The following is a 22,181-nucleotide window of genomic DNA, read 5'->3' on the forward strand; positions in this document are numbered from 1 at the left end:
TGAATAAACCAACAGATCACCTTAAAACTTTCAACAATAGCAAGTCTCTATTTGACATAGTTAGAAACAACTCCTCCAAATCAAGGCCAAAACATCTGCCCCTATTTTAAATAGCCTATTTTTTCTGTCTCTACACCAGCTGACAACTTATATAGCCATCAGGGGCTGGAATAGATGCTTATCAAACATTGTATTGTGAAGCAGACCATGCTTACTCTTTTTGAAACACCTGATGGTACTTCTCTTTGGAGGATTTTTTGATTTACGATTTCTGTAAGATATTAAAGGTAAAAGCAAAGCATAGTATTTGACCCGTAAAAAAAAGAAAATGCTAATCTGTCACTAAGATTAAAACTAATTATAATAACGAAATTAACGATACACTCACTACGAAGGATTTCACACTTTCTCTACGATATGTTACCTCAAAAATAAAACAAAATAGAATAAATAATATTCAAATTCCATACTTCCATATTCTTTTCCATGGTGCAGAAAAGTAGGATGTAAAACTCATTCATTTCATTTCATTTCCATATTCCTTTCATTAAAGTTATTTTTGGCAGTAATTTTTCCCTCTTTTAAAATGAAAATATCTTATACCAATCAAATTAAATTACAATTTCGTTTCGTTAATATTGTTTTTGTCAGTCTCCATAGTAATCTAACGAGATTTATATCAAGGTCATGTACTGGTGACGTTTCAAGCTATTTATAGCAGACAATCACGGGCCACTCTCCAGCCAAAAAATAATACCAAAAGGAAATTATAATCTAATTAATTAGATTGATCATATACATAAATATGCATACTAAACTTCGACCTATTTAGACATGCATGTGGAATAGTTCACTAAGGAAAAGGGATGTCAAGTTATACCCTACTCTTAAATAAACAACTTCAATGAAACTTTACCCCTAATATTTACTTAGATTCTACCAAAAGATTGAAATTCATGTGTTTTTTGTCAGGTATTCATAACTATTACCATATTTGGTAAACAACCCATTCACACATTGGAGCATTTTGCAAGAAAACCTGTGAAAATTTGCGCTAAATTATGACTAAATAAAATTTTATTTTAAATGGGTGTGAAACTTGGGCAATATGAGAAATAAATGCCCCATACTGAATTAAGATCTAACTTTACGGTTAACCTTATCATAAACCTCGGGAAACGCAGCCTTACAATCTAACTCTCGTCTCATCTTATTATATAGAGTATGATCAAACATATCATAGAATTCTTCTCTTGTTAGATAGGAATCAGCATACAACATTTGAAACCTGAAATAAACAATATTTATTAATGTACAATTAAAAAATTATTTCCACTGTTAAAATAGTAGAGGGTATATCAAAATATTAAAACAGAACCTGAAACATGTTGTTATTCAGAGTTTCATGCTATGCGATCTTCAGACAACCTTGAAAATAGCACAGTCTGAAGTTCTGAGTAAATAACATGTTTCAGGTTCTGTTTTAATATTGTTTCAGTCAGATGTGATCTATCTGTAATCTCAAATTCAAAAGGAAAGTGCCATGAACGACTATCTGAATAATTTAAACAGGTGCTTGTATCTATAGATATATCATTGAGTATAAATTATACAGAGTAATCTACAGTTATCTATCAAAACTTTTAACGTCTTTAACTTGATAAAAACTTTAAACTGATAATATTACAATATCTCTCACGTCTGTTTTGTGTCCAACACGAATCTTGATACATTATCAAAGTTTTGATAACAAAATCTTAATTTTTATCGCCCTGGTGATCGTTGACCTAGTTTTAATATCATATTTTATCAATCGAACTGTCCTAGTTATGTATCCTGGCTATTGATATCATTGCTTTCCCATAGGGTAGTCTGCTTTACTACAATTTATTCAAAAATATATTACAATTTTCTTTCTTTACATGAGATATTTTCTGTCTCATTTATAATCTAACCAGCATTCTATCTCAATCCTGTTCAAATAACCAATCAAAGCTTGTCATGTAGGTCCCGTTTCTTGACACCTATGTCAAATTCCAGTTTAAATAACATTATCTTAACCAATCAAAGCTTGTCATGAAGGTCCTGTTTCTCGACACCAATGACATAATACAGGAAAGCGAAACCCATCTTCACACTGTCAAGCTATTACAAACTTCATCTTCACAATGTCAAGCTATTACAAACTTCATCTTCACAATGTCAAGCTATTACAAACTTCATCTTCATAATGTCAAGCTATTACAAACTTTATCTTCACAATGTCAAGCTATTACAAACTACATCTTCACACTGTCAAGCTAATACATACTACATCTAAACAATGTCAATCTAATACAAACTTCATCTTCACAATGTCAAGCTATTACAAACTTCATCTTCACAATGTCAAGCTATTACAAACTTCATCTTCACACTGTCAAGCTATTACAAACTACATCTACACAATGTCAAGCTATTACAAACTTCATCTTCACACTGTCAAGCTATTACAAACTTCATCTTCACACTGTCAAGCTATTACAAACTTCATCTTTACAATGTCAAGCTATTACTAACTTCATCTACACAATGTCAAGCTATTCTGAACTTTGTCTAATACCTTGACTGTAACTTTTTTTCGTAACTTCATAATAGCTTGCGTTATGAAATTAGCAAAATCCATAAAAGCCCAATATGACAACCTGTTTAATTTCCCTATCCCACAATACTTCATTCATTATCATCAAGAATTCATAGTCTATTTGTGGGATAGCCGTGTTACTTCACTAGAAAAATCAACTGTTAACTAAAACTAATTCTTATCCATAGTAGAACAATACCACCCCCTCTTGGATTTCGCTATACCACAATTTATCATTCGTCTATTGAGGGATAGCCACATTACTTCATTAGAAAAAACAACAGTTCACTTTTTCCTACCCTTTTACTTTGGTGACGAAAGCCTCTAGTTTTCTAGTCGTGGTTACAGTTTCATAACCTTTAGCTATAGGGGGTCCGTAAGCTCCTATATCTACATACATCTCATCTCGACCACCAGCAGGATGAACCATACCTGGTTGATCATACAACATAAAGGGACATAACCACAGTGGATAGACCTGAAAATATTAACAATTATATTGTTAAAGAATTCACACAAGCAAAGTTTTTGGATTAGAACTTAAGCCTCTTTTTCATTCAATCAACATTGGCTGATTTTCTACGATGTTGCTCACTTAATTGTTAAGAATTTCACAATCATGTGACATTTAGACTGACAGCTATCGTTAGGTTCTAACTGTTAAATCCATTTTGAAATATCGTTAATTATTTTGCAACAACGAACCAAGTGTCAAAATCTCAGAACTTTTCATAAAACTGATCAGATGATGCACATCCAGATCTTTTTAAAAACACAAACCAGTCTACACAAAAATTTTTAGGAACTCTGCCCTGTTCACTGGGCTCATCAATATCAATATAATTTTAGCTCATTATCTACTAACCTCGGTCTCTTTGTGAAAAACGTCTAAAGATTCTTTGAGATTTTTCATTGGAATCAGCATGTCCTGGATAATCTGGTATTTTTCATACATCTGTTTGATTGTCTCCCCTTGAGTGAGTTTCAGAAAAGATATTTTTGGTGGAACCATCCACCCACACAGGTATCGGAATATTGGATTGTTTCCGAACGGTATGATATCCTGAAAAATAAAAAACAGATCAGTCAAATCAGGCAGTTTTCAGTCCATTTTATGTTAGACTGATAATACTACAATGTTTTACTCTTATTCCACAATATTCACATGTTATAAACTTCACCAATCTCATAACATTTTTCTATCACTCTCCCTTTCTCTCATAGATAACTCTTATATACTTTCTATCAGACCACAACTACATCACTAACAGACAATATTAACAAATTACAAATAGACAAACAATATAATCATCATATTTATTACTAGTTCATTATATTCATTACCTAATGAAGACACTAGCATGCAAATTCCAAAATTCAAAAAAAAATTACAAAATGCCTCGCTTCCGAAAGACCCCTCTCACCTCAGACAATTTCTTGATACACCTCTAATACCAAGTATATAAATATAAATTACCTGTAATTCCCAGAAGATACTGCGTGTATGTCTATGATAATAATGGCGTAGTGGTATATATTCTATTCTAGGTCCCGATTTTAAAAATCCTTCTACGTGTTTAAAAAACCACGGTTTATAATAGTACCCTATACGGTTTATCTGAAATATACAAATAGCAAATTTTTTGGCTGTCCCATCTTGCGATCTTGCCACAGGATCCCTTTGACACCTGGTCCCTATAATGTGAACCATGTCTGGTACCAAGGCTGTTAATTTGGCCATGTCTGTTAGCCCTTGAACTAATTGAAAATAAACACTGTAGGACATCAAGTACATGTCAAAAACAAATGGCTATTCACACTAGTGTACTGGACCTGACAGGTCAAAATTTATCAGGTGTAATAGGAATATTAGTATTTTATGGATTCAAAGTTCAGGCTAATTTTTTTTTTAATGGAAACTGGAAATATTTTCATGAATATTACAATTTGATTAAATTACCTTGTCTTCTTCTGCCTCATCTGTCATATTAGCTGTCATGACAACGCCTTCATTTTTAGAATAAACCAGACATTCAACAAACTGGTTTCCCTCCTTTTTCATACATTCTGATTCAAACTTCTCAATCATTGAGTCTGTCGTATGAACTGGAGCGTATTCTATCTTTACATATTTCTTAGCAGGAACGATCTTCATCTTTGCTGACACGAGGAATCCCAGGGTTCCATATGACCAGGGAACGGAGTAAAATAAATCAGTATTCTCTGTCTGAAAGTAGTAGATGATGAAAATAAATAAACACAGAAAGGTATATGACCTAATGATAATGATATTAATTATTTGGAGTCTATGAAAGAGATGTTAAGTTAAATAACGGTACTGGACACCATTTTATAGATAACAATTACTTAAATAAATAACTTGCAACGTTATCAAGCAATGATACAAAATAGCAGAGCAATAAGAATAGATAGTAATAAACAAATAATTACTAACAATTCACAGAATATATATTCTCATTACTCTGTTATTTTGTATCATTGCTTGATAAAGAGAAAAGTAACATTGTCGAAACATCACAAGATATTTATTCAAGTAAGTTTAAACAATATATTTATATATATAAATTGAAGAGTCATCATTTTAACATTCAAATACGGATAATACTTGACACTTAAAGGCTCAAATTTCGTCAGTAAGCTGTGAACACTTTTACTGATTAGCTAAGCTAATAAATTTAAGTTTCTGAGACTAAGATACGATCAGTCAAAGAAAGGTGCATATCCCTTTTAAGGCCAATGCATAAGCAGAAGTATTCCTGCACTTGATTTGTTCATTAGTACATTAAGAAAGAAAACAATCTTTGAAACAAAACAATAAACCAACTTAATCACAATCCTTATAATGACAGTCTATATTTCCTATTTTTCTTTTTCAAATACAAAGTTTCATATTTACAAATCAAAAAATATTTCGGAACTTTTTCTACGAATATTGACGCACAATAAAACGTTTGAAGGAAGTTCGAGCAGATAGAAAATTTTTAAAGATTTATTTGTTGTCTATGTATTGATTACAGTGAATAACGTGTTTATTTAAGAGTCGCGTAATCACAAGCGTAAACAATCGTGTTTGATAAACAACAGTAGTTGTGTTGTCAATATCAACAACTCAATGTTTACGTAATAAACAAAGAAATTTCTCTCTACTTCAATTCCAATGTCACAGTAAAATATCTTGGCTTCATTTTATTTTGAAAACAAGATGAATTATTTAAAAGTGCATATGATATGATGTTTCTTGAAAACAAAGAAAAATTCTGGGATATCTAAACCCAAAGTAGAGCAAATTGTGATTGTTTTCAAGAAACTGTACATGAAATGCTTTGATTGGTTAATAATAATGTCACTAGAACGGGCACTGCAGTGGAAAAATTGTCAGATCATAATGGGGAGAAAAAAGAAATTGTAATTCAATTTTAAGTAAAATGAACATATTATGGAAGCAAACATCCAATAGTAATAGTATTACAGGGAATAAATTCTGGCTCTTATACAGCTTTTGTTTGAAATCACATTTGCTATTAATGTCCCCCATCCTTTCTTGAAATGAGATAAAATGAATGGAGTTTTACATCCTACTTTTCTGCACCTTATGGACTAATGAAGACGGGCAACTCCATGCAGTGTGCAATGAGGGAAATTTTGCCAGGACAGCGGCATTAGCTTGCTCGTTTTCGATTTCCAACTGTCGAGGGATCTTTAACGTGCATAGCCTGTAGCACACGGGGCCTCGGTTTATTGTTCCATCCAAACGACAAGACGCTTTTTCCATGTCAGCCCCTCTTACCTCAATCACTGACAGGAGGAAACTGGGTTGAAAAATCCGAAGGTATTATCTCGACCTATGCCGGAATTGAACCCTGGACATTCAGGTTAGTGAGCAAGCGTCTAACTCACTGAGCCACCATGGCTCCCCCCACCATATCTCATGGCTCCCCCCACCATATCTTGAGAAATCAAGCTAGATAAATTGATGTAGATTATGACTGGGTGTGTCACTCTATGATCAGTAATTGTAAAAGTTCATTAGTTAGAGAATTTCTAAAGTAAATGTCATTCTAGTCTCTCTAACTTCTATACAACTATAACTATATATATATTACATTTAGTTTAAAGGGATGGATACACCATTTTATGGGCCAATCATACTTTAGTCTCAGAAACGTGAATTTTGTACCTCGGCTAATCATTAATAGTGTTAACAGCTTACTATCGAAATTTAAGCCTTCAAATCCATGTGTGTCCAGAATTATCTGCGTTAGAAAGTTAAAAAGACGAGTTGGGTTTTCTTGAGGCACTGTGATATATAGAAAATATATAGAAATAGGAAAAAAAATTCCTAGTTATTTAGAGACATTTTTAAAGGAATTATGTGATTTTCGTACATTTCTAGTACTTCTAAAGACTATTTACCTGTGATCAAGAGTCAAATCAACCTCCCAAAATGGCACACCTGTCCCTTTAATTATATTGACTCACTTGACAACTATATAATACAGGTATTTTAATTATATTGACAATGTGATACATTGTTAACTACAGGGCAATGGCAATTACATTGATTTTGTTTGCAACTTGTATGCAACGAAAATTGATTTTCCAGTTAGATGAATTTGGTATAGTCCGAATGTCTGCCTCTATTCCAGTCTTCGAGGCTATTTTTACAGTTATCGGCTAGAGGGTCAGAAAAACTTTGCACCTTTTTATGAGGATTTTTCGCACCTCTGATGATACTGGAGTTTAGACATAATTATTTATCTAGATTACACCAAACCTCTCAAAAAAAAACTCAGAGAGATGGATATTTTTAAGTTTATTCAGCATTCAAGGACCAATGGACACTGGGTACTGTGATAGAAACAAAACAAAAGTAGCAGTGATATCTGAGAGTGAGCGCGAGGTGTATTTGAGGAAAATAAATGTCTTACAGGGACAGATGTGCCATTTTGGGGGGTTTGGTTTTAGTCTTTAATATAAGTAAATAGTCTTCGGAAGAACTAGAAATCACATAATTCCTTTAAAAATACTTCAAACTAGGAATTTTACTCACTATTTCTATTTATGTCTTTTCTATATATCACAGAATATCTTAAATTGACGAGTCGTCATTTTAACATTCAAACAGAGATAATGAAAGGTATAGGAAACAGTTTGTAATAGCTTGACATTGTGAAGATGTGATACAAAAAAAGGTGACTATTGTAGTCAAGGTATAAGTACAAAGTTTGTAATAGCTTGACATTGTGAAGATGTGATATAAGAAAGGTGACTATTGTAGTCAAGGTATAAGTACAAAGTTTGTAATAGCTTGACATTGTGAAGATGTGATACAAGAAAGGTGGTTATTACAGTCTAGGTAGAAGTACAAAGTTTGTAATAGCTTGACATTGTGAAGATGTGATACAAGAAAGGTGACTATTGTAGTCAAGGTATAAGTACAAAGTTTGTAATAACCTGTGACAGATGGACAAGAGGATGTTGATTTTGCTATGTTTGCCAGTCAGGGTTTTATTATTTCCCTATATTTCATTGCTTTATATCACAATGTATTTTAAAATGACAAGTCGTCATGTTAACTTTCCCTTAAAGAAAACCTGCACCTTCAGAGATAGAGAAAATCTCCATAAAACAGGGCCTACTCCAGCCGACAATGTTTACAATATCTATTACACATTAAATCAGAGGCAGATGTTTCAAACTATATTCAGTATGAACCTATCAATCTAACAAACAATTTAAACTGATTCATTTTAAATTATAATCAATATTAATTCCATACTATATTACATTTTATAGATGGTTAGATTCAAAAACAACTAGTTTAATTTAAAAAAACTGGTTAATTAACACAATCTATTATCACTACTACCAAAGTATTCAGTATATTGTAAAACACATACAAACCCATCCCAGCTTGGCCCAAAAATTACCGCCTATATAAAGTCACTATTTATCAAATATTGTCAAACTTGAACCCATCCCAATATTACTTCTTACCTCAAAGCATATGTTCAAATCAAATTTATTGAAGTATTGTCAAACTCGAACTCATCCCAGAATTGCTACCTACCTTAGATACATGTCTATCAAATTCATTAAAATATTGTCAAATTTGAACTCATCCCAGAATTGCTACCTACCTTAGAACATGTCTATCAAATTCATTAAAATATTGTCAAACTCAAACCCATCCATCCCAGAATTGCTACCTACCTTAGAACATGTATATCAAATTCATTAAAATATTGTCAAATTCAAACCCATCCATCCCAGAATTGCTACCTACCTTAGAACATGTCTATCAAATTCATTAAAATATTGTCAAACTCAAACCCATCCATCCCAGAATTGCTACCTACCTTAGAACATACATATCTATCAAATTCATTAAAATATTGTCAAATTTGAACTCATCCCAGCATTGCTACCTACCTTGAACATACATTAATCAAATTTATTAAAATATTGTCAAATTCAAACCCATCCATCCCAGAATTGCTACCTACCTTAGAACATGTATATCAAATTCATTAAAATATTGTCAAACTCAAACCCATCCCACCACTGTTACCTTTCTCAGAGAATATGTTTACCAAAATTATTGAGATACAGTAAAATCAGAAAAAATCCCAATATATTGTTACTTACCTCAGAACAGGTGACAACACTTCCGTCTGCTAGAACCAACTCAAACTCTGTACAACAATGTTGAAATAAACCTTTTTTATGTGAGGAAGTTTCAATTCCTACTCCCATTATCAAACCTCCTGAAAAATAAAAAATACAGTATCCATGGTTATTGTTTAATACTTGATCTACAGGTGAATTGTAACAGTAAGATAGTTACGAGATTTACCTACTGAAGTGAAACACGGTAGCAAATATGTAATAGTTTCAGACGCGTTCAATAGACGATTAAGCTGATCTATAACATTCATCAATAACTATAACAAAAATCCTTTTTTTTTATTGATGTATTTGTAATTTAATTTTTTTCAAAAAGTTTCTTTTGGTCAAATTTAGCATGAGGCATGTGCCTCTTTTGCCTTGATGGAGTTTGGGCCCTAGACACATGTCAGAAGACACAAATACTCATTAAATTCATTATAATGGTTGATTCAACTTCAGGCACATTGCTGAGATTTTCCAGATGTATGTAGAGAAAAGTACGTTATAATTAAAACTCAACACGATTATAACAAGTTAAGATCTAATCAGTCTATTTATTCATCAATATTTGTTTATTCATTCATACATGTAGGGTAATTATTTACTTCGACCTAACCCTTGAATTGAAGAGTACACCCAACCCTTTCAACTATTACATCGTCCTATCTACTGATCTATCATCAAAATCAATTGATAAAAGATATTAAAGGGTCATTCTACTTTTTTTGTAGACCGAAATTTTTTTTTGTTTAATTTGTGAAAACTATACACCAAAATCTAGAGAAATTTATCCTTTATCGTATCTGGAAGTTTAAACTTAAACAATACATCCGTTAATTCCAAAAGCCAAAAATATCTAAAAACATTATGTAAGATTTTTATGTTTGTTATGCTTTCTGGAGGCTGTTTGAAAACTACTGTACGGATTTGAGTCTCTAATTGTAGAGAAATATATCTCCTACGTATTCTAAAGGTTTAATATCGCACTATTATACAGCCAAAACTAGGTGAAACTTCCTAATTACCAATTAGTACTCTCCGTTTTTAATTAACTCTTTTAAAACAAATTCAGTTTGATCAAGTACATTCATAGATATAAATAACATACTTTCAGGTGTAATTTACAGTGTTTTTGATAATGAAAACTTTTTACAAAAAAGCAGAAAACCACTTTAATATATATCTAATGAAAGAAAAGGAGTCTATGTTTAAGATATGAAAGCCTCAAGTGTTAATAAAAGATATGAAGGTTAAATTTGACGGGACAGTAATCTTGATCTGGTCTGACAAGTTTTTGATGTTTGAATACAAAATATAAAATATACCAGTATTTCATATATCATTTTCTATATTCTATATTATAACCATATTATTATCATTTTAATTTACAATTCCAGTAGGGATGCAGGCTTAAATAGATCAGTTGTCTGAAGATCTCTACTTGTCAAACTTCAGTAGGGACTCAGGTTAAAATAGATCAGTTTTCTGAAGATCGCATGGAACTCTATTTTTTTAGGTTCTGTTTTAATATTTTATTTTAATTTACATAAAAACTTGGTTATAGCGGTTTAAAGCAGACTTCCTAGAGGGTGTAAATTTAGTTGATGTCAGATAATGTGTGAAGATAGATAAAAATATACAGGTTGTGTTTTGTATGTTTTGAATTGTACCAGTGATATTTATCTTTGGCACTGATTTTAATAATTATTTACAAGTTTTAACTAAGAATTATAATCAATGTTACAGTACTATCTAGGTGTGTAAACTATCTGTTTTATCTTGGCAGGATATTACCATATTACAATACAGTGCCAACAACATCCTACCACTACTACTTGTTTCTATTTTAACTATAGTTCCTACTATTTTATATTAAGTTTGGATGGTTTTCAACTTATCTTAAAGGGCAGATGTGCCATTTTCGGGAGTTGATTTGAGTCTTGAATATATGTAGATAGTCCTCAGAAGTACTAGAAATGTATCACTTAATTCCTTCAAAGATACATCAAACTAGGATAATTCTGGAAAAATTGAATTGAAAGGCTCAAATTTCGACAGTGAGCTGTAAACACTATTACTGATTAGATTAGCTAAAAAATTCCAGATTCTGAAACTAAAGTACGATGATTTGTAAAAAAAAAAATATTGTGCCTGTGTTCCTTTAAATGAAATGTTTAATATTATATATTATTATATTACCAGGCATGTCTTTATAAAGTTTTTTTGACTTGTTTTTCTTTTTGCTTTTATTTTATATTTTAAAATTTGTTCTTCCTCTTCATTTTTTCTAAAATAAACCATTTTCTATTCTTTCACTACCGTTACGTAGACCACCCAGTTTATATTTCCTTTTGTTATTTTAGACATATTTATGTTTTGATCACATTTTAACTTTGTTGTTTTATTCTAAATTAACTTTTTAACAGAACATTTTAAAATTTTACTTCTTTTATTATAAGAATTCAAATTATTCAAAAAATATTATCTTTAATTGTAATACAACAGACTTGGTGAGATGCATCTTCATAATGTCAAGCTATCACAAATTGTGTCTAATACCTTGACTTCAATAGCCACCTTTCTTGTATCACTGAATGCAGCAATTTGATTGGATTGTTCCCTAGAGAATACAACCATTTGCTGCCCTAGAAAACTGGTTTGTACCCCTTATTGTATCACAAACTTCATTTGTAATGTTTATACTCTTTTGCCCCAATATAACTATTTTCCACAAATTTTCTCGAGGATACCCCCTTTTAGACTCTCCAAGGGAGGTTTTGCACCTAAATGCTCAGCGTTTCCATTCAGAATCTCAACCTTGACAACTGTCCCTCCCCCCCCCCCCCCCCTATAGGTCATTGTGCCCCACAATAAATATAATATAAAGTTTGAATGATATTTAAATTTTACCACTGTTCATTTTTCAATAATGTTATACATGTCACTATACAAGATTTATAAATGATATATACAGTGATATAGGGACATGATTTCATAAATATAATACAATATTTAAAATTAAAGTGAGAGGTGCTGTATTTCTGAAATGAAATGAAAGGAGTTTTACGTCCTACTTTTCTGCACCATGTGGGCTAATGCAAAGTCATGCAGGGTGCAATGAGGAAAATTTTGCCAGGAAAGCTGCATTAATCTGCTCTTTTGCAATTTCAAAATGTCGAGGTGCAGTATTTCTGAGATAAATCATACCTTGGTTTCAGAAATGTGAATTGTTCCACTAAACTAATCAGTAATAGTGTTCACAGCTCACTGTCGAAATTTGAGCCTTCAAATCCACGTGTATCCAGAATTATCTTTGTTTGAAACCTATCTTAATGAGTTGTCATTTTTATTTTGAATATCCGTCATCATATGACGTCATGTTTGTACAGTAGATTCAATCATCCTGTCTCACGCAGAGCTGTGACGGAAGATGTCTTGGTGTAAGAGACTATATCATCAAGACGTTTAAATTCGGATACCCGTAATTTTAGAAAGAACTATGAGATTTTTGCATAGTTTTGGTAGTTTTGAAGGCTATGACGTATGTACATATATTCAAGGTCCAAATCAACTCCCAAAAATGCCACACCTGTCCCTTTAAAACTTTGAATGATTATTTACAACTGTATATTTTAAATTAAAACAGAATAATATCACTGGTAATTTATTAAGTTTATTCTATAAATGAAACTTTTCATATATTTATAAGATATCAAGTTTTTATCAGATATGCCTGGTATCATTTCATGATTTTATAGAATACAATATCAACTTAACCACTTATGGTTAAATGAGGTCTTTGCCTGGTATCATTTCATGATTTTATAGAATACAATATCAACTTAACTACTTATGGTTAAATGAGGTCTTTGGCTGGTATCATTTCATGATTTTATAGAATACAATATCAACTTAACTACTTATGGTTAAATGAGGTCTTTGGCTGGTATCATTTCATGATTTTATAGAATACAATATCAACTTAACTACTTATGGTTAAATGAGGTCTTTGCCTGGTATCATTTCATGATTTTATAGAATACAATATCAACTTAACCACTTATGGTTAAATGAGGTCTTTGCCTGGTATCATTTTATGATTTTATAGAATACAATATCAACTTAACTACTTATGGTTAAATGAGGTCTTTGCCTGGTATCATTTCATGATTTTATAGAATACAATATCAACTTAACTACTTATGGTTAAATGAGGTCTTTGCCTGGTATCATTTTATGATTTTATAGAATACAATATCAACTTAACTACTTATGGTTAAATGAGGTCTTTGCCTGGTATCATTTCATGATTTTATAGAATACAATATCAACTTAACTACTTATGGTTAAATGAGGTCTTTGCCTGGTATCATTTCATGATTTTATAGAATACAATATCAACTTAACTACTTATGGTTAAATGAGGTCTTTGGCTGGTATCATTTCATGATTTTATAGGATACAATAGCATATTGCTGTATATCTAACTGCAATATCGATTCACCAATATCTGATGGTTAAATGAGGTCTTTGGCTATCCTATGGGTAGCTGAGAATCAGTGCTATTGCTTCATTTTTTTTCACCAGTCAGACAATTTGAAGAGATTGTAAAGATGTTTACTGAAATTTTGTATGTGTATTGGAGACACTGATTCCATCAATTTGCACCATTCCAATTTTCTATCAGACATCTGTGGTTCCTGACATTACTAATCAATAAAATATGCTTTATGAAATAAAGCCCTTCGTGATTAGTTTTATTGGAATTGCAGTAACCACATACTAAAAATTGGAATGGTGCAATATGATTCTATCAGTGTCCCCGATACACATAAAATTTTTAGAAAAACCTTTTTACAATCCCTTTAACACCCTGACAAGACTGATAATTCGGTGCAATAACTGCGCAAGTTGACTATAAAAAGAAGCGAATGTCTAGCCCTGAACTATCTGTACTAAACTGTACTGACCACACTGTACTGTACTGACAATAGCACTCAATGGTATAATAAAATTCTAAATTCTAAAGACTTAGTCAAGCAAATAAAAAATATATCATACTTGTGGACTCTCAGAAAGGGGTATGACAAACCTAAATATCTAATAAACATTGTCAACTATGTGGACTCCCTGTAAGGGATGTCAAGTTAACAAACCCAAATACAAAATAGTTATTATAATTATTAGCTAAATACCACACAAAAATTATTAGCTATGTGGACTCTCTGAAAGAGATGTCTAGATGACAAACCCAAATAATAAAGAAAGTGACGCTGAGTTTACAAACCTTAATATTCATTAAAATTTATTATCAATGTGGACTCTCTGAAAAAAGTATCTGTTGACAAGTTCAAAATCATCTTAATTTGAAAAAAGAGTCCATAAGGGGCAACTTTTTATGTACTAAGACAACAAAGTAAAATATAACTGTCACCAACATCGTCAACATGAAGGGGGGTCTACCCCACTTGGTGTATGTATTTTATATAAAATAAAATTAAAATTTGATTTACTACCCAATTTTTCCATAAAGGACAACTTTTTATTTATTTTCAAGGTGAAATACAACTGGCAACAACACTGTTAATACAAAGGGATCTACCCTACCTCACTTGATATAAAAGAGTTATCAGACCTGAAATTGTTATGACTACAGTTTTTTGTTCTTGGCTTACAGGTGACTATTCAGAGAGTCTACATGGTTGACAACATTTTTTTTTTAAAAAATGTTTAATATTTCATACACAAATATATTCAAAAATATAAGTTATAAAAAGGATTGGGAAACAGGCTTCTTCTGGTTGATAATTCTGAATATTTCTAGATATATCTGGTGACAATAAAAAATAGAAATTTTTCCAACATCTATTGAGTTTCAAGTGAAATAAATCACAAACATCAGACAAAAATTTGTAGTTCATTGGTAAATGAATGCAAATTTTTCACATGGGTTCACTGTAACATGTGACAATAAAATGTAAATATTATAGAATAAAATTAAACACCGTAACGTTTCATCACAATATACACGTGTTGTCATCAGATGAATATTAATTTATAAAAGAAGTGTGTTTAATCTATAATATTGTCTTATGTTTGTGATTTATACTCCTCACTTCTAAATGTCTTCTCAAATCCAATATCAAATTCAAATAAACTGATATTTCTAGTTTAAAGGTGAAGTCTGATTTTTTGGAAAGTTGAGATGTCACATTCAAAATTTCTATTCCCTTCTCTACCATTTTGAATTCTGTCTGCACCAACGTATTCTGAACTCTGCTCCAACTTGTTTTATTGAATGTTCTGTAGATTCTATAAATCAATAAACCGCGGTCCTGTGTGCTACAGGCTGTGCACGTTAAAGATCCATTGACAGTTGGAAATCGAAAAATTTCCCTCATTGCACCTTGCATGGCGTTGCCCGTCTTCATTAGCCCACATGGTGCAGAAAAGTAGGACGTAAAACTCCATTCATTTCATTTCATTTCAATTATAAATCAATGAAGAGCAGAAGTCACCAATCGTCTGGTAACATGGGCATCAAAAATATAAATTTGACTTACCGACAGTAAGATCATCTAGTTCAGGTAAAACTGGTAATGTCCATCCTAGAGGATTTAAAAACGCTGTAATCTGTCCCATAGTAGCTAGAGGTTCAACATGTAAAATTTCTTTCTCTATATCCACCGATAAAATATCCAGTAAATTCACTTCGATATTCCGTAATCTCTTCTTGTAGAGTCCTCGTCGGAAACTAATATTAGACCACCCCGGTCTGGCTGTACACATTGGAACCACGCTCCCCTCATTCTTCCACTTTCGTACCTAGAAATAGACATGTATATAAATAAAAAATCTGTACAAGCAAGACAATTCCATCAATCAAAATCTCATCCCAAGTATAGCAAAATCAAGAGTAAAAGTTGTATAGTAGTGGTCTCCTCCAAAGAGAAGTTCCATCGGGTGTTTTGAAAAGAGTAAACATGGTCTGTTTCGCGCGATACACTACCACTACTACAATGGTAAAAATCATGAGATACAACCAGGGGCTTTATTCTCGAAAACTTAACTTAAATAAAATCCAGATTCTAAGAAATACAGTAATCTGATTGGATGATAAAACTGAATTTAAAATCAATTTTAATGATTGACATCAAATCTAAAATCTAAAACATACTAAAATCATTTTAAGTTGAGTTTTAGAAAATAAAGCCCCAGATAAATTCAGGCCTGACTAAACATTCTATACGATATGTAAATAACAAAATTATTTCCCTATTACAAAAAAAATATTTCATCTGAAATAACGACATGTGTAAATTGTTGAAACATTATGTGCTTATATAATTTTTTTTAATGTTTTTTCCCTCATTATATCTGATGACAACTCATGTAAACTGTGTTGAAACGTTATGTACATTGTGTTTAAAGAAGTGTGTTATACCATAATATATTCCCTTCTGTTTTTTGTGTTTTATGGGCTCTCAACTTCTAAATTATGTCGTTCGAAGATTAAAATAAAATTTACTGTCTTTGAATTTTCTTCTGCAAATCAAATGTTTGTTTTTTGTAGGATATTATCTTAAAAGTACTAATCATAATGTAAGAAATTAGTCAAATTTTGACTTAGAATTTGCCATCTGTAGATACAAATTGTTTACATTTTTTTCAACAAAAAGAAGTGCACTATTTTGAAGGTAATGTTCAATTCTTTTGATAAAATTCGGTAAAATGTAAAATAGCCAAAACTGTGAGAAGACAGTAGCTATGTGGACTCTCTGAAAGTGATAATGATGAAACAAACCCTAATGTCAAACAAATAATATCGTTTTAATTATATACATATATATATATACTTTTAAAAAGGACAATAATTAAATATTTTCACTGTTAAATAAATACTTTAAAACAGGATATAGATTATAAAGTGTAAGAGAGAATTTTGGAGAATATATTGTAATATCTATATTTATCAGATTTCAGTATATTTCAAATATCATGTTTTTTTACAAGTCTGTATAGAATTATGACATTATTTCTAACATTAATACTTGGCTAAATTCCAACAGAATTGCCATAATTAGATTGTGATTAGTTAGTTAACTCGTTAATATTTCAACCATGGCCTTCTGTCTGGATTTCTAGGGAATGAATGAATGAATGAAAGCAAGAATGTCTTAATAAATGAATAAATGAATGCATGATTGAATGATTGAATAAATGAATGATTGAATAAATGAATGAATGAAAGCGAGAATGCAAGAATGTCTTAATGAACAATTGAATAAATGACTAAATTAATGAATGTATGAATAAATGTATACAGAAATGAATAGATGCACAAATGACGGAAAGAATGAATGAAAGAATGAACAACTAAATGCATTATCAAATAAATAATCAATGATCAAATGAATGAATGACAGCCATATCAAGAACATTGACAGCTGGGGTCTCTTTCAATAATAGAAACTTTGATAGTACAAATTCGCTTACAACTCTATCATGTATTCAGATTTCTACCATGTTTAACTGAAGCAGGTAAACCTTGTAAGAAGAGAGAAAATGAGTGTTAATCATGTGTATGAAGATATATACAATCTAATAACTACCTGGTGTTTTATCAACAAGATATGTTGAGATTATATTAGATTATTACTGGTATAACTGTGATAATTCTCTGATCACTTTATACCTTCTCTATTACCAAGTGTGAATATCCTCTAGGCTTCTTAACAGTTTTTAACAGTTTCTCTCACAGTTTCTAACATTCTTGTGAAAAACATTTTCAACAGATCTGATCCTTATCATCCTGCTTCGACCACAGGTAGAAAAATCAAGAAATATCTATCTACTCAAATCACGAGAAAACGGACATGTATTTATCTTAACACCTAACTAGTATTAGGTTCTATAAGAGATATTCCCTTATAGAAGCACTGGCCTAGGACACAAGTAGAGACTATTGATTTCAGCATTGGAATGCATCAATTTGATAAGAAAATAGTGAAAGAAACAAAGAAATTCCTAGTTTTGAGATATTTTTGAAGAAATAATGCGATTTTCCTACAGTTCTGGTTCTTCTGAACATTATTTACAGCTCAATGAAAACTTTGATAATGCTGAATTATGACCTTCCAGGCCATTTTTAGGTAATTTCTATAGTGTCCAATTTAGCTTCAAGAAAACGGAAAGGAAACGAACACAAAGAAAGCAAAATATCACAGGTCACTTCGACAAAAAGTCAGAAAATGTACTCTTGGAATAGATCACCTTAATATCACAATGAAATTAGGATTGATTGATCATTTCAATCAAATAAAATATCGATTGAAACTTTCAATCAAACGAACATTTTTTCTTTCTAATTTAATCCTATTGAACTTTCATACTTTTTCATAGAAACTTTATCAATAGACGCTCGTGTTGAATAGAAACTTTAACGACAATGTAAACAAGTAACTTTATTAAAAGAGAATAAGAAATATTGATATAAATTGGTGAAAGGAATAGACTAATAGAAGATTGTTTGAGCAGGTTTTAAAAGACAGCTCAATACAATAGACTTCAAAATCAATTAAATTTAATATAAACTTTTTATAGAGAAATACTTGTGAAAGGTATACATATGGTGCTCCTAATGAAACAAAATGGCAAGTGTAGTTTTATGAAATTGTGAATTGATTAAAAAAAAAATTAAAATGCACAGAACGAAAACGTTGTTATTGTGTGATAAATATAGTAAGTCATTCATGAACACTAGACCAAAACATCTGCCTCTATTCCAGCCTATTTTGCAAGTTGTCGGCTGTTGTAGTCAGAAAAATAAGGCACGGTTTTGTATGAATTTTTAGCGGTTTTAATCTTATTTATTTAAAGCTGATCCACCAAACCATGATTGTAATATTTGGGAAGATGTATTTTGTAGTTCATTCATATAATCATAATCCCCCTACACCATTTACATCATGTCTCCGGTTACATCAGAGTTTTTTTTTACGAAACTGATTTCTGATCATTTAAATTGACTGGTAGCCAAAAGTTCAAGGGTCACAAAGTCACGTGATACTGAACAAATGAAAGTTATGATGATGCCCAATTTATGCCATGAACTTGAACTTGGTAAAATAAGACCACATGTGTTTTTCGAATTGACAACTGTCTACAAAAATACGGCCAATATTATACATGAAATATTTCATCAATGTAAAATGTAAATGCATCAATAATTTCAGATTTTTGGTGGAGCGATATTCTAAGCGAATAAAAAAGATTAAATTTTGAAATAGAAGCTATATTACTTTAAAATAGAGAATTCACTGTTTTGTTATAAAGTTACAGATAAAAAGTCAAAATCTCTCTTTTGTTCTCACTTTTATTGTCAGAGCAAATCAAGAAGGTTTTTTTAATTTTTTCGATATTTTTGAAGAGAATTGGAATATCAGCCTCAAAGTAGTACAGTAAGTCTTAAAATGTCTTTTGAGTTGATAAAAATAAAAACATAAGCACTAGTTATGACTTTAAATTTTCACATATATAAAATACTTCTTTAGACCAGGATGAAGTTATCTATGATATAAAATATTTGAATAATGTGAATCTATAGATTAGGTTGGGTGATTGGTAGGGTCAGTTTTAATAATAATAATAATAATAGATATACATATAATCAATAATAGTAGTAGTAGGTCAGTAATGATAAACAAATCATCATAAATCTTTGAACTGTCTTCTGACTAACATGTCATATCTCGTGTCTTTCAGTTTTTACTTTTACAGATAAACTTATATCAAACCCCTAGCTGGTTACGTCTAAACCAATTTATGTGTATTGGGGACACTGAAGCACATTTCGTGATTAGTGACGTCGTGAAACACTTGGTTTTAGTATTAATAGGGGGTGATTCCAGGCCGAATCTAGAAAGCACAGGCATCAGAATTCAAACTCACGGCACCTAATCACCTAGCAGACACCATTCCAACCTCGCTACCGACTGAGCTATTCCTCTGTAGGAACCATTGGAATGGTGCAAACCTATGCTATCAGTGTCCCCGATACACATAAAAAAATTCCCAAAACCTTTTTTACAATCTCTTTAAGACTAGGGAATATTTTTAGGTTGTTATTTTGACTGTATTTACCAGTCATGTCTGACTAGAGCTCTAAACGGTCTATTTGACTGTATTTACCAGTCATGTCTGACTGGAGCTATAGACTATTGGTATTCATTTGGCTGTAGGCCTATGTATCTATCATGTCTGTTGGGAATTTAATGCAAAATAAATTTCTTTCATTCATTATTTCTTTGTCTTATAATAATATTTCAACATATTCAACGACCACAAAACAGTTCTTTTGTTTAAAGTACATAGCCGAATTCATCCAACTTTCCCCTACTGAATAACAGTGCATGAGCCCAGTTAGTGAATTGTAAAATAATTTATGCCATGAACTTGAACGTGGTAAAATAAGACCACATGTGTTTTTCGAATTGACAACTGTCTACAAAACAACGGCGAATATTTGAAAATATAGTTCACTGGATAAAATTTTGTTACTTTACCTGCCGTTGCACGTTTTGTACTTTCTTTTCGTGCTGCTTTGGTGCCGAGTTGAAGTGGAACACCACCCAATTCCTGACAAAAATGATGGTATCGTAGACAACTGATGCCGGTAAGAGAAACAGGCACACAAAAACCCATCGGTAGTGGATCAAAACATATTCCAGACCTCGATACTTTATCCAAGAAAAAGATAACAGGGCTGGCAAAGCCAGATAAACCAAAATATTAATCGGAAGATCCATGATTAATTTGCCGGCAAGATATCTTGTTACATGAGTCTAACTGTCAGTCAGTGTTGACAACCATTCCTTCTCATGTTAAATTTACTCTCATTTCATTGGTTTACTTGTTCAGACACCATGAATATTAACCAATCAAATGCAGGATACCTGCTCGTATAATTAAAGTGTGTTCGATTGTTTGTACCAGACCGTGTACTTCACAAATTACCTGTACTCGGGCGTTCTGGTTCGATTGGCTGTACTGCTTTTTATTCTAGCTCAATCATATTTTAGGATAATAACCGGTGTTCAATCAACAGTCGTCCGTATTTTTCATGGTTACTCTCTTCTTTAATAACAAAGTCCAAATGTGTATTATACTATAATATTCCTTATGTTTTTTATTATATATAGGCTAGCTATTGTCAGAGCAAATCAAAAAGTTTTTTTGAATTTTTTCAATATTTTTTAAGAGAATTGGAATATCAGCCTCAAAATAGTACTGATAGTCTTAGAATGTCTTTGCCTTGATAAAAATATAATCTTTTGTAAGTTTACATTGAAAAGAAACGCATTTCTCTCCTAGAAATATCAACCCATAAAAGTCAAATTTTGACTGAAAAAAATCAAAATTCTAATTTCTAGAGCGTTTACAAGCAAATGTTGACGGACGGACCTACGGGCGGATGTACGGACGGACGGACGGACGGACAGGAGTGAGGACAATATACGTCCACATAGAGAGACGTGGGTGTATAAAAACAGAACAAAAGTTTAATTCTAATACACTGGTACAAACATGAGACCTGACTTACATAGTCCATGGCAGATTACTTCCCCTTTCATTAACTCTCTCAAACAATTGACTCTTCTTGTTTGTTATCTAGGCCAGAGCTTCTCTGACAACAGTTAGCTTAACTTCAAAATGTCAAGTTATTACAAACTTTGTCTTATACCTTGACTCCAATAGCCACTGTTCTTGTATCACAGAAGTTTGTAAATGAAGCTATTTAATTGGATTATATGCTAGGGAATACAGCTAATCAAAGGCCTTAACAGAAAGTCTGTGAACACAAAGCCAT

General features: G+C 31.6%; 1 protein-coding gene across 1 annotated transcript; it reads right to left on the bottom strand.

Annotated features, from left to right (window-relative positions):
* Window positions 1–1,134: 1,134 nt before the first annotated feature.
* LOTGIDRAFT_125011 (hypothetical protein) lies at window positions 1,135–21,120 on the bottom strand (the record flags this gene model as incomplete). Its single annotated transcript, XM_009061473.1, has 8 exons — window positions 1,135–1,288; window positions 2,923–3,101; window positions 3,489–3,686; window positions 4,101–4,241; window positions 4,584–4,850; window positions 9,293–9,411; window positions 15,877–16,138; window positions 20,878–21,120. The coding sequence occupies 8 exons, from the start codon at window positions 21,118–21,120 to the stop codon at window positions 1,135–1,137; spliced, it is 1,563 nt and encodes a 520-aa protein (XP_009059721.1).
* Window positions 21,121–22,181: the final 1,061 nt, after the last annotated feature.

The sequence above is a fragment of the Lottia gigantea genome (assembly GCF_000327385.1).
Source record: "Lottia gigantea unplaced genomic scaffold LOTGIsca_48, whole genome shotgun sequence".
NCBI lineage: Eukaryota > Metazoa > Mollusca > Gastropoda > Lottiidae > Lottia > Lottia gigantea.